At 38.1% G+C, this 13,417-nt stretch overlaps 1 protein-coding gene across 1 annotated transcript in view; it reads left to right on the forward strand.

Annotated features, from left to right (window-relative positions):
• The window catches only part of LOC149278371 (ubiquitin carboxyl-terminal hydrolase 9X-like), a 57,561-nt gene that overhangs the window by 12,145 nt on the left and 31,999 nt on the right, over positions 1–13,417 (forward strand). The window contains exons 10-21 of the mRNA XM_089502053.1: positions 1,643–1,747; positions 1,993–2,199; positions 3,114–3,250; positions 4,683–4,816; positions 8,284–8,371; positions 9,114–9,456; positions 11,290–11,385; positions 11,741–11,952; positions 12,104–12,344; positions 12,445–12,594; positions 12,682–12,802; positions 13,251–13,381. Coding sequence (XP_089358179.1) covers positions 1,643–1,747; positions 1,993–2,199; positions 3,114–3,250; positions 4,683–4,816; positions 8,284–8,371; positions 9,114–9,456; positions 11,290–11,385; positions 11,741–11,952; positions 12,104–12,344; positions 12,445–12,594; positions 12,682–12,802; positions 13,251–13,381 — 1,965 coding nt within the window. The remainder of the gene's footprint in view (positions 1–1,642; positions 1,748–1,992; positions 2,200–3,113; positions 3,251–4,682; positions 4,817–8,283; positions 8,372–9,113; positions 9,457–11,289; positions 11,386–11,740; positions 11,953–12,103; positions 12,345–12,444; positions 12,595–12,681; positions 12,803–13,250; positions 13,382–13,417) is intronic.

Consider the following 13,417-nt stretch of genomic DNA (forward strand, 5'->3'; position numbering starts at 1 on the left):
CTATATATGCTTGGGTCATTAATAAGATAAAGTGTCCAGTTTTATATATGGAGCTCTCGTGGGAACAAAGTGAACTTTAGCACCAAAAAATGTCAACATTAAGTACAGTGTATAATAGAGTTGCGCACGGCAAGCAAAACTGGTTCAGACCAAAATTTCATTTTTGCCGCATTAGTTTTCGGGTGACAAATGTTGTTCCCGGCAGTTCAGCTTGGCTTACGGCATCACCAGCGCTGCAGAGCGGCCGGCAGCAGCAGCATGGTATTTGGGTCTCGGTTTCTTCAGAAAAACTGTACCGCCTTTAATGCCTCAGGGTAATGAAGGTGATATCGCAGCAGTATTAGCAGGACACTGGGAGTAGGTAGATGCTGGCACATATCTGTACGGGACACTGGATTTCCCCCAAAACTATAAAATGTTCAACCCTCAGAGTGAGGAAGGAAGGTGAGCTGCACCAGACACACATCCATCCATCCATATTAGAAAAAAATAAGAATTGATCCCTCAGAATAAGGAAGGTGAGTGAGGAGGAGGTGCAGCAATAGAAGTGCACTGGGCAGGCACCGGCAAATGCAGCTCCTTGGAGCAGAACTGAAGTTTGCCAATAAATGAAAAAGGTCCCACCAGATTAAGGGCAATGAAAGAGCAGTAACAGCAGTAGTAGTAGTAGGGTGCTGGCATATGATGGGCACATGCAGTCCCTTGCAGCAAGACTGAATTTCCCCAATATTATAGAAACAAAGTTCCCCAGATGTTTGGCTAGTAGCTTAAATGGGCAAAATGTCTCAATCAACTAAACTCCAATCTGTAACTAAACAGTATTTAATAAAGAACAAAAACACACTGTGTAAGTACAATCAAATGCCTAATTTTGTCACACATTTTTTGTGCTGATCAAAAACTAGAGGTTTTGCCCTAAAATAAATTGAGGAAAAGAATATCTGATGCAGTCTATGTAAGTGGTATCTATAAATTTTATACATACAATACAGCTACTCCAATCCACCCCACACCAGTAAATGTGTACTTAATCTGCACTCAAATAAACTACTACTTTTATTAAACTTGCAGAATTGTATATGAGTGACCTGCTAAGCCAACTGTCACTGTCAAACACATCAGTCTGTAACTTCTGCTACCGACAAGTTAATGGCGTCAGCATTTTTATATTTATATATAATATATAAGGCTTCCTTCCTCTTGTAAATGCTGATTGGGCAGAGTGAAAAAAGTAATGAAAACTGTGGTGTACTGTGTTTACATGAGTTTGGAATTGTAAGCTACTTGCCATAATTAAGTGTACAAATATAAATGGCTGCTTAAATTGAATGTTTTTAATAGATTTACTTAAAGTAATACAAATGTTTGGCGGGATACATTTCTTGTCTGCATGCCAGCTCTGTCCCTTGGTTCTGTTTAAGCTGGCTACTTGAAAATGTAGACCCCAATCCAAAACTTAAATGAGTAAATCTACTAGTATTATATTCATTAATACAGCTTTATTTAGTATTCATTTTTATTATTCCTTCACCTGCGCTCAGAACTTCAAAATATTTTTCTGGTGCAGTTTTGACACCTATGGGAGAAAAAATACTTGTTTAGTAAACATGTCATTTCTGATACCTGTCATTTTGTTCTTCAGGCAGGAAAACATGAAGCCATTGTGAAGAATGTCCATGACCTCCTGGCCAAACTAGCATGGGACTTTTCCCCTGAACAACTAGACCACTTGTTTGATTGTTTCAAGGTAAAGTAAAGCCTTTTCTCGTTCTTTGCCATCTATATATATGATATCTTATAAATTTTCTGAGGCTGCTGTGTGCGTACAATAAGGGGCTTTGGAAGTGTTCTCCTGGCTTATGTACAAGCCATTGTAAGCACCGCTCCGTAGAATGGAATTGAATATACTTTAAACGCATCAGCCCAGCTGCCAACCCGCACCCTAGTTTAGTCTTGTTGTGAGATTAATATGATTTTCCTCTGAATTTCCAGGCAAGTTGGACAAACGCAAGTAAAAAACAGAGGGAAAAACTATTGGAGTTGATACGTCGGTTAGCAGAAGATGACAAAGATGGCGTGATGGCTCACAAGGTTTTAAACCTTTTGTGGAACTTGGCACACAGTGATGACGTTCCGGTTGATATCATGGACCAGGCTTTAAGTGCGCACATTAAAATTCTGGATTACAGCTGTTCACAGGTAGATCAAAATCTTGTCTCTTTTTACTATTGTAACGGCATACAGAAAAATCTTTCAAGGAGACTTCATAATGTGTAATACATTTCAGTTTGTGCGTTGGGCCGTACCTTTTTATTACATCGGCAAGTGTTGGTATATACAAGATTGTATAACAGGTGTGACCGACAGCTGACTGGGTGCTTAAACACCCTTACCAGCTTTGGTATATTAGATGATTATGGTGCTTTAAATTTGCATACTGGCTAAAAATGGCAACTAAAGTGCTTATACAGCTGACCCCCGTTTAGAACAAAACCTTGCAACTGATTAATTGATTTTTAGTGATTTTAATTGTTTATAGGTTGCTGGTATGTATTAGGATGAAAACATCAGTCATCACACAATAGCATGCAGTGAAAGGTGTTAATTTAGCCTTTTGTGTGATCATGTTTACACCTGTAGTATGTAGTATTTTTGTTATATGCAAGTAACTGATTAACAGCGATCTGCTATTCATACTAAAATGCTAATGGTAAAAATATGAATTTATTACTTTAGACTAAGTGATATGTTATAAAGCTTCTCTTCCTGAGAAAACCAAGGACTCTCCCATGGCCACTTGATAACCATGTCTCCCGAAGTCTTCTCTGTACTGCATCAGGTCTTTAAACCGGACTTTGTGTTAACAGGTGTATTATGCAGCCAGTTGAAAATTGGGTGATTACTATGGATTAGCTTAATATGGTAAAATGTAAGAATCTGATGTTGTACGGAGCAGACTAAAATGTAACTTGTCATTTCAGCCTATGGTGAGCCTTGTTTTACTCTGAGGGAGCTGTATAATGTATGACTTTATACAAATAAGTGTTAATTCCTCTTTAATACAGACCCATAACGTTGGGAACAAAGAGCTCACTGTAACTTTTCCATTGAAGGATCGTGACACTCAGAAGATTCAGTGGATAGATCGCTTTATAGAAGAGCTGCGTACAAATGAAAAATGGGTCATTCCTGCACTTAAACAAATTCGAGAAATATGTAGTTTGTTTGGAGAAGCACCTCAAAATTTAAGGTACCGTTTTTTTTGTTCTGCAATCTGTAAATAAACTGATATTGTAATAAAATGATTTTGTGCGATCGGACAACTGAACCTTCCTTCTGCTTCTCATCGTAAATGTCAAGCCGGCTATGGACAATCTTTTACAGATGAAGAAAAAATAAAGCTGGTTTAACTGTAAATTAAACAGCAGCTATTCTGCTAGAACATGCTGTTCTCATAACCTTTGCACAGTTTGAAATCCATATTCTGTGGATAGTTGGCAAACCATGCGGCTAAAGAGTGTCTGCAAAGTTAATGGTCTGTTCCCGTTTTTTTTCATATTTTACCACAAAAAAAAAAAAAAAAAAAGCAATACATTATGTGAAAGATCTCTGCTATATGTATCATCTAGTGTATGTAGTGTTTAACATTGTATTTATGTTCTAAACATTTGCTGTGCCCCCCGGAAACCTGACACCATCTAATACAGTTCAGTATGTGCGGAGGCATTTTATATATAATGTTAAAGAGCTATGGACATTAGGTTTATAGGACTTTTTGTAAAGTGAAGCCAATGCCTTTGTAAAATAGAGCCAATACATAGGTTTTATTTTGCCTTTCTAGAATACATCAGGACCATGTCAGACAATGAAAGGAAACACCTGGAAAACTGTTTTAGGGAATTCTGCTTTTCGGTCTTGGCTGCTTGTGATGGTGTAATGTCCATGCACTTCCGATAGATTCTCCCCATTAGCTGTCAATGACATGAATAAGTTCATGGCAGAGTCCAATCCAGGAATCCAGTTTGATTTGCTGAACAGCCTACCATGCCAGTTCATGGGGTGATCTACAGAATGTTTTATAAAGAATCACTAGACAAACATTTGGGAACAAATCCATGTGATAACACTGTCACGATGATCTCAATCCAATGCTTCCTTTCTGTCCATCTCAGATCCTTTATCACACTTACTTCGTCCCCGCTCAAGCATTCTGCAGCCTGTCCCTGCATTCTTACTGTCAAATATTCTGCTTTCCATTTAATCTCTGCTTGTCCCCCTCGAATACATCTGACAACCAGCTGCTTGGAACGCTCTTGCTCTTTGACACATTTAAAAACAGGGGACGAAGGGCAAAGAGATTATCTTCCTTTAACAAAATACAAGCAATGAAATGTATTAAAATATCTAAATATGCTGAACCATTTAAGGAAATATTGCTTTGCACAGCATTTAGATTTTCTGTTGGCTTTATGTAATATTTTCCAGGTGACGGGTTCACCATTTGCTGTACAGGGTGTTTAATTTACTTTATATGTTATCTGTGGGCAACATCCAGAATGGTTTCTGCGAGATTTGTTTGCATAAAGATGTACTGCATAATACTGTCCCTGGGGCACTCAAGTTATCGGTTGCCTGAAGGTGAAATTTTATTAGTTAATAACCTGTTTGCATTTTAATTGCAGTCAAACCCAGCGCAGCCCTCATGTCTTCTACCGCCATGATTTAATTAACCAACTTCAACATAATCATGCCCTTGTTACCTTGGTGGCAGAAAATCTCTCATCCTACATGGATAGCATGAGGCAATACTCCAAAGGTAACAGAGTCCTTGTATGACCTTTCTCTTCATTGGTTTTGTCCTAGACATGCTAATTATTTTCAGAGATAAAGGGAAAGATGGCTCGCCACACAGAATACGAGAGTAGTGCTATTTATTTTAGATTGGGGGGGGGGAAGACTCTGGTGCTGAATACTGAGTTTTGTCATCAGTTAAAGCTGTTGATGAATGTGTGAGATCTCATGAACATTGCTGAAAATAAAGTAAGACTGGGGCCAAGGCATATGGAGATATTTCAGAGAATGTAATGTCCGCTACTAATTTCTCATTAACATATGGTGAGGAGTAGTGGTGCTTGTTTTGAATGGGTTATAACTCTCTATGGTCAAAATATACAAACACATATATAATCCAATAAACTTTATACCAGCTTATTGGTTTGGGAATGACGGTATGTGTGTGTGTGTTTTTTTGTTTGTTTTTTTTTGTTTTGTGTGTGTGTGTACTCTGAATAGTAAGATTTGCCAAAAAATTAAGCTTTATTCACTAAAGCTTAAGTTTAGAATAAGGAAGTAGTAAGTTGAGAATTTCAACTGCGGCATGAAAGCCCAGCACCCATCATACAAAAAGGGCTGAGAAGGTCCTGCGTAATGTATGGGTATTGGAACTGTTTTGCGGGATATGGAAGTGCCCCTTCACAGTGTACATCAATGGGCAATGTTCAGTCTTCCAGTTTGGATAAGGAAGCCACTTATGTCTTTTCTTCCTAGGCCTTTAATTTTCCAGTCGAGTTGTCAGGAGTCAGTCGTACATTTGTATTGTTCTTACGTTAAGCACCTTCGTTAGAGGAGTTCTACAGTATTGATCACAATTGTTTACTATATGATCATGCAGTTTAACCCCTTCGCGACCTTTGCCGGTTCAGGACCGTCATAACAAGAAGGTCGCTAAATGACCTTTGACGGTCCTGAACCGTCAAAAAATTAAATAAGCTTAGAAAGTGATCAAGGATCACTTTCTTCGCTTAAACGGCCTTGCTGCAATGCCTCGATGTCGAGGCATTCAGCAAGGCCGAGATCGGCATCGGGGGCCATGTCTGGCCCCTCCCCGGGGCGTCAACAGCCGCCATACATTGTATGGCGGCGGACGCCCGTTTTAAAAGCGTTTAGGAGGCGATCAACGATCGCCTCCTAAACTTAAATGGTGTCGCTGGAATGCCTCGATCAGGAGGCATCCAGCGACACCAAACACTTACCTCTAGGTGGGCTGTGACCGCTCCGGAGAGCGGTCACAGCCGCCGCTGCCGGTGATCTTCGCCATCAAGCAAGATGGCTGCGGCCCGGGAAATAAAACAATAGAGACGAAAAAGTTCGCTAGAGGGTCTCCAGACCCTCTAGAGAACTGGCTCCACTTGCTGGTTGAATACAGGTACTGCATTCAACCATGCAAGTCAATGGAGCCCAGCTTTCTAATCACTATGTGATTAGTAAAATATTCAAAAAAAAAAAAAATATGGAAAAAAAAAATAAAAAAAAATGTGCTAACATTTAAAAATAATTATGCAGTGATGTCACTAGATGAACCATCCAGTACCAGCAAAATGTGTAAAAAAAAAATATAAAAAAAGTATTAAAAAAATAAAATTAAATTAAAAAATAAAGTTTATTATTTTGAGCAAGTGCTAAAATTTCTCAAAAATCTCAACAAAGAGTTAAAATAAAAGCACTTCAAATACCCAAGGGGTGTCTAATATATAAAAAAATGGCTGATGGGGTAAATTGGAGTGGCCTAGCTCAAAGATAGGGCATAGGTACAGACTGACCAAAATGGAGAAAAAAAGCGCACTTCCCAAATGTGGCATTTTAAATCTGAAACAACCCGACAAACTCATGCATGTCGGGTATCACTGCACTCAGGAGATGTTCCTGAACACACATTGGGGGGGTGTTTGACAGTGGCATATACCAGAACCTGTATATCTATACCTAAAGTACAATTTGTGTGAAAAAAAAATTAAAAAAATTACTATTACAAAGTTTGACAAAGTGTAGTTCTATAATTGGTGCATGGAAAGGGTTAAAATAACAGCATTTGGAATACCCTGGGGTGTCTAGTTTTCAAAAATATATGGTTTGAATGGGTTAAATTGAGTTAACCGGCTTCAAAGATATTCCAAAGAGGAGAGGGAGGCACAATGACCAAATGACCACCTGAATTACGCATGCCCCAAAAGTAGCCTTTTACCAGCCAAACAATCTGACAAACCCATGCATGTGGGGTATCGCTGTACTCAGGAGATGTTCCTGAACACACATTGGGGTGTTGTTTGACAGTGACATATACCAGCACCTGTATATCTATAACTAAAGTACAATTTGTGTGGAAAAAAAAATAAAAAAATTTACTATTACAAAGTTTGACAAAGTGTAGTTGTATAATTGGTGCATGGAAAGGGTTAAAATAACAGCATTTGGAATACCCTGGGGTGTCTAGTTTTCAAAAATATATGGTTTGAGGGGGTTAAATTGAGTTAACCGGCTTCAAAGATGTTCCAAAGAGGAGATGGAGGCAGACTGAGCAGATTTGTTAAAAAAGATTTGGAAATCATAAAACGCTGCTTGTACTTATTGCCCTATAACTTACAAAAAACAGCAAAAAAACATAAAAACATTGGGTATTTCTAAACTCAGGACAAGTAGTAGAATCTATTTAGCTAGTTTTTTTACTTGCTTTTTTAGGTGAGTAAAAGATTTTTCAAATAAAAGTCATAAAATGTGTTTTTTTTCAATTTTTCACCATGTTTTTTTAATTTTTTTTATAGTAAATAAGATGATACGATCAAAATAATGGTATCTGAAGAAAGCCCATCTTGTCCTGAAAAAAACAATATATAACTTATGTGGGTACACTAAATGGGTGAGGAGAAAATTACAGCTGAACACAAGCACCACAAAAGTGTCAAAACAGCCTCGGTCCCACAGGGTACAAAACGAAAAATGAGCCCGGTCCTTAAGGGGTTAAGCATGTGTCTTACCTTATGTGCCTAGAATGTATTGCGTATACTATCTGCTAGATCTTTTACAGATCAAGGCCAATAAAAGTCTAGTACAAAAAAATATGGCCTCAGAAAAAGTTTCCTTGAAATGTCACCTGTTGACGTGGTCTGTCATGTTCTCTAACTGTTGCGAGAGGTTGTAAAGATGTTCTGCAGTAATAAGTAGAAGGTCTCGTCATCTTCACAGCAAGTATGATTGTGACAGCATACAGGCATCACTACTTGGATAGACTATATACTTGAATCAAGGTGTTTTGGTTTTTTGTTTTTTTTTTTACACCCAAAAAAAGATAGAATTGGAGATCCTAAAATTGCTAATTTTTAAGTTGTGCATTTAAAAACGGAGCATCCTGAAAGGTATTTAATCTGCAAACTGACATTTGTATTAAGTGAGCGTCAAAAATATTTGCTAGTCATTAAAATATTCCAAATATTATCTTTTTGCTTGCAGAGCACGGAGAATATGATCCACAGACTGTGAGACCAGGAAGTCGATACAGCCATGTTCAGGAAGTCCAGGAACGACTAAACTTTCTGAGGTAGTATTTTAGTGCATTAAAATATGAAATTTACCGAAGACAAGACTGACTGAAGCATTATGCACGATAAATACATTTACAGATATGAGCTTTGCCGCACATCTAGGGTAGTTAACATTATGAACAATTTTTGTCTGTTTTGTTAAATTTTAATTACTGAAGCTTCAAAAATTGAATGACAACTGTAGTGAGAAAATGTTTCTTTAAATTTCTTTAATCACTAATAACATTCCACTAAAACATAAATGAAAGGCTATAAGAAATTTTTATGTCTCACCCCCCCCCCCCCCCCCCCCCCATATAACATGCTGGACGCATCCATGTTGCATAAAGTATTGGTCAGATCTGACTGAAGATGTGCTTCTTTGTATGGGACGGTTCACGCATGCACAGTATGCCCACTACGCGTGTTTTCCCCCCATGTCACCATGATTCTGTTTTTATTTAAAAATAGGCATTGTGTAAGTTTGTGTATTTACGATGCTTGTTTCTGTGCAGCGATGATGGCTGCCTCTGCCAGTCATAGCAGCCTTTCTTATTACCATCTTTGACTGTTGTAGCAGTGTGTTAATCGGCATTTAGAGCTTTTCTGATTTACTAAATGTTTTAAATAGTTAAGTGCCGTTGCTTAGATATCTGAATGTCTTTGGTATATGGTTTTCCACTGTTTAAGGTTAATAGTCCTCCATACACAGTCTGCTGGTAAATATGTTTCTCTTGTTTTGTATGTACTTGTATGCAGGTTTTTATTAAAAGATGGCCAGCTTTGGCTTTGTGCCCCGCAGGCAAAGCAAATATGGAAGTGTTTGGCTGAAAACGCAGTCTACCTTTGTGACCGTGAGGCCTGTTTCAAGTGGTACTCCAAACTCATGGGAGACGAACCGGACTTGGACCCAGACATTAACAAAGACTTTTTTGAAAACAATGTTTTGCAGCTAGATCCGTCCCTCTTAACAGAGAATGGCATGAAATGTTTTGAACGATTTTTTAAAGCTGTGAACTGTCGAGAAGGAAAGCTCGTAGCAAAACGACGTGCTTACATGATGGATGATCTAGAGCTCATTGGACTTGATTACCTCTGGAGGGTGAGTGTTGTCTCTTCTTTTGGTCCATGGGTTGTATATCTCTACATGTTTCATAGATTTGTTACAATATTCTAGTATTTGCACCACAGTTTAATGTTTTATTCTTCATTGTATAGTGTAATTATTTTCATCATTCTAAAGTAACATTAAAAACAGCACAGACATCAGATTACTTTAGTTGATAAACTCATGATTACTTTAATGTGAAATTGCCTTTTTGTCTTGGCGTATATTAACATTGTTTGCTCAGAATCTGTCATGTCCCACTTATCTTGAACTTGATTTTTCCTCTGGAAACTACTATAGCCTGTAGCTTGTTCGTTTAAACAGCTTTCTTTGTTTAGAGTAGAGTATGTTGAAGTTAAAGCTTCTACTTTTTGTCTTTTTATATTTTTATCCCTGTAACAAATGTACTTCCAGTTTTATAATACGTTTACTTATAATAACTTTCCACTGCATTTTAGTTCAGCTATTTTTTTTCTTTCCCTTAAAGTAACATTCAGTATTTGTACTCGTGAGAGAATCTTTAACCCCTTCATTCCCAGGAGTTTTTGGTACCTCTTGCCATTTTTGTGGTATGTCGGTTCAGCGATTTATTCTCTTTTCCTGCGAATAGTGTACCCCATGTAAACTATATATTTTTTATTTATTTATTTTTTCCAAGGGGAGAGAGAGAGCTTTCTTTTGAAACCATAGTTAGATGATTAGCTGAAAATTTAGGGTGAGAAATTTAGTAAAAACTAGCGAAAATTAGAAAAAAAATTTTTTATATTTGTTCCCCCTCTCAATCCTCACGAAATTAGGTAAAGTGATGGAAAATCCCCTCCAAGGAATTCCCAGCACTTACAAGGTGTACATTATTAGTAGAATTTTTACGTTACATATGATGGGATTGCAACTCTAATTTTAAACAAATCAAAAATACCCACCAAAGTATATTTCTGTAACGCAGACAACCCAGACTATCGTATTAGGGGTATTTGGGCATTCTTCATGCAGCTATTTGGCCAAAAATCATTGTCAAAGGTGGCCTCAAATTATTTCCTGCACTTTTTTCCGCCAACACTTCTGTGTTGCTTAGATTTGTTGCACAGGGTATGTGTTATGGCAGAGAAACCCTGCCAAACTTGTTTAGCTGCATCTCCTGATTACGGAGATACCCCACATCCTTAGTTTTTTGTTTTTTTTCTTTCTTTCTAGAGAGCCAGATCCATCCCATACATATAGTACCCTTTAGGGTAGTATTTTTTATACTTATGGCTTAACAGGTTTGGGGGTTGTGAACAGGGGCAGGAGGGGTTATACTTTTGTGTTAGGGCAATGGGATGTAACTGTAACAATGGGATGCAGTGCCCCCAGCAAACCCCCTGCAATAGATGCGTTCAGCCAGATACATCTCCCTGCATGTGAACTAATCTCTTCCCATCTGATCCAGCACTGGCTCTGGCAAATTCTGCATGCCTTTTTAGACTCCAGTGAACATGCGTAAAGTACCCGTATTGATATGAATGAGAGCACTTTCCTGCCACTGATCTTGTGTATGAAGATAGCAGAATTTGCAGCCTGGCTAATAGTAGTACAGAGTACTTTAATACACATTCTTCTATGGTTGAAGTGTCAAGGACATTAGGCTGTCTCTTTAACTGATTCATTCTGGATAATTTAACTTTTAAGTATTCCCCCTACACCAACATGGAGACCAATGTATCTGCTTAGGTCTCTTCTCAAATTATATGTAGCAGTGACCAGGATTTGTACATTGTCTTGGTCACCGCTTAGACTCTATGTCAACTTTGCAACAGACATTAATTTCCTGTCTTATATTTTTGATAGGTTGTGATTCAAGGCAGTGATGACATTGCAACTCGAGCAATAGACCTTCTGAAGGAAATGTACACCAATCTTGGGCCAAGGTTGCAAGTCAACCAGGTAACCTAATACTATGATTTCTTGTGTTTGACAGTCGTTCAGGACTTTGTCTTTCATAAATGTGGTTTGTTGTACATACTTCTATACTACTACTACTACTGAGACAGTTAAAAAGTGGTATGCCTTTACACCTAGGCAAGCAGGTGATATAGGTACCTTTTTTATGTTTTCTGTACTTTATTTACATAGTACAGAAAGTTATTCCAGCATTTTATGTGTAGTGAATTCTCATTAGTTGGTGTTCATTGTGAAATGATTTCTTATCTTTAGTCAACATATTAATGACATTTTATGCCATGTTTAGTAGAATTCTCCACTAATTGTTTCACATGCTCATGTCATGTTTCTTTTGTAGGTGGAGATTCACGAGGACTTCATTCAGTCTTGCTTTGATCGTTTGAAGGCTTCATATGACACATTGTGTGTACTGGATGGAGACAAAGACAGTATTAATTGTGCAAGACAAGAAGCAATCCGAATGGTCCGGGTCCTGACTGTCCTGAAGGAATACATCAATGAATGTGACAGTGACTACCACGAGGAGCGGACAATTCTTCCAATGTCAAGGTTTGCCAGTTATACAAATGATAAAAACTAATCCAGCTTCCATAGACAATATAAACATACGCAATCATAGTTTTCAATACAGATAGGTTCTATTTATCTTTGTTTTCTTGTGTGTATGGATATGTCAGATGGCTCTCTTTTATGTGTTTAGGGCTTTCCGTGGCAAACACTTAACACTGGTGGTCCGATTTCCAAATCAAGGCCGGCAAGTAGAGGATCTGGATATATGGTCTCACACAAATGACACAATAGGTTCTGTTCGCCGTTGCATTCTTAATCGGATTAAAGCCAATAGTGCACATACAAAAGTAGAGCTGTTCATTGGTGGAGAACTGGTAGATCCCTCTGAGGACAGAAAATTGATTGGCCAATTAAATCTAAAAGATAAAACTGTAAGTGTTTGTGGTTTTTCAGACAATTTTGTACTTTGCTGTGCTCTACAGTCCCATTGGTGGTTCAATGGTTATTCCATTTGGTGTTTTTCTTTTCCAGCTTATTACAGCTAAGCTTACACAGATAAGTTCAAATATGCCTTCAAGCCCTGATAGCTCTTCTGACTCCTCTACTGGCTCTCCTGGAAATCACGGGAATCACTATAGCGACGGCCCCAACCCAGAGGTGGAAAGTTGCCTGCCTGGAGTGGTTTGTAGATTCATTATCTTTAAACACTTACAGCTGTAACAAAACAGTCGTGTTTAGTAAGTCTGATATTGTCTTTTTTCCCCGCAGATAATGTCCTTGCATCACAGATATATATCTTTTCTCTGGCAAGTTGCAGACTTGGGCAGTAGCTTAAGTATGCCACCACTTCGAGATGGTGCACGGGTGCTGATGAAGCTGATGCCTCCAGGTAAGCACATGTTAAATACCCAATAGTTGTTACAAGGTCTTCGAGACTAGTCCTCACAATGTTTTATTAAGAATAGTTGTCCGTAGAAAACCATCAGAAGACTTTACATTGTTGTAATACAGGAGAAAATACTTTCTGCCTATACAGTAGATGCACTGCTTTCTCTGTCCGTTTTTTAACCATTTTATAGCTAGAAAGCTACTGGTTGATTTGTCAATCAGAACTGTGTACATTTTTCACTGCTCTAGAGCACCATGGTACAATACAAATGTGTTGAGGCCCTTTAAAGGTGGGCTGTTCTACGGGCAGGACTTTTGGGAAGCATGTGTTCTGTATGTATACTCTTTAGCTGAAAAGGCAAACATAAAGTTTTGTCGAATTAAAATGTGCAATGTTTTTCTTATTACACCTGACTCCTTAAGTGATGAATACACTGCTTTTATTCCAGACAACACCATTGTCGAAAAACTCAGAGCAATATGTTTAGATCATGCAAAACTTGGTGAAACCAGTCTCAGTTCATCGTTAGACTCCCTTTTCTTTGGTCCTTCTGCTTCTCAAGTTCTCTATTTAACAGAGGTTAGTGATTGAAAAAATAATTTCTGTATTGACATA

The sequence above is a fragment of the Sceloporus occidentalis genome, unplaced genomic scaffold (assembly GCF_023333645.1).
Source record: "Sceloporus occidentalis isolate IW3139 unplaced genomic scaffold, rSceOcc1.0.p SCAF_192, whole genome shotgun sequence".
Lineage (NCBI taxonomy): Eukaryota > Metazoa > Chordata > Lepidosauria > Squamata > Phrynosomatidae > Sceloporus > Sceloporus occidentalis.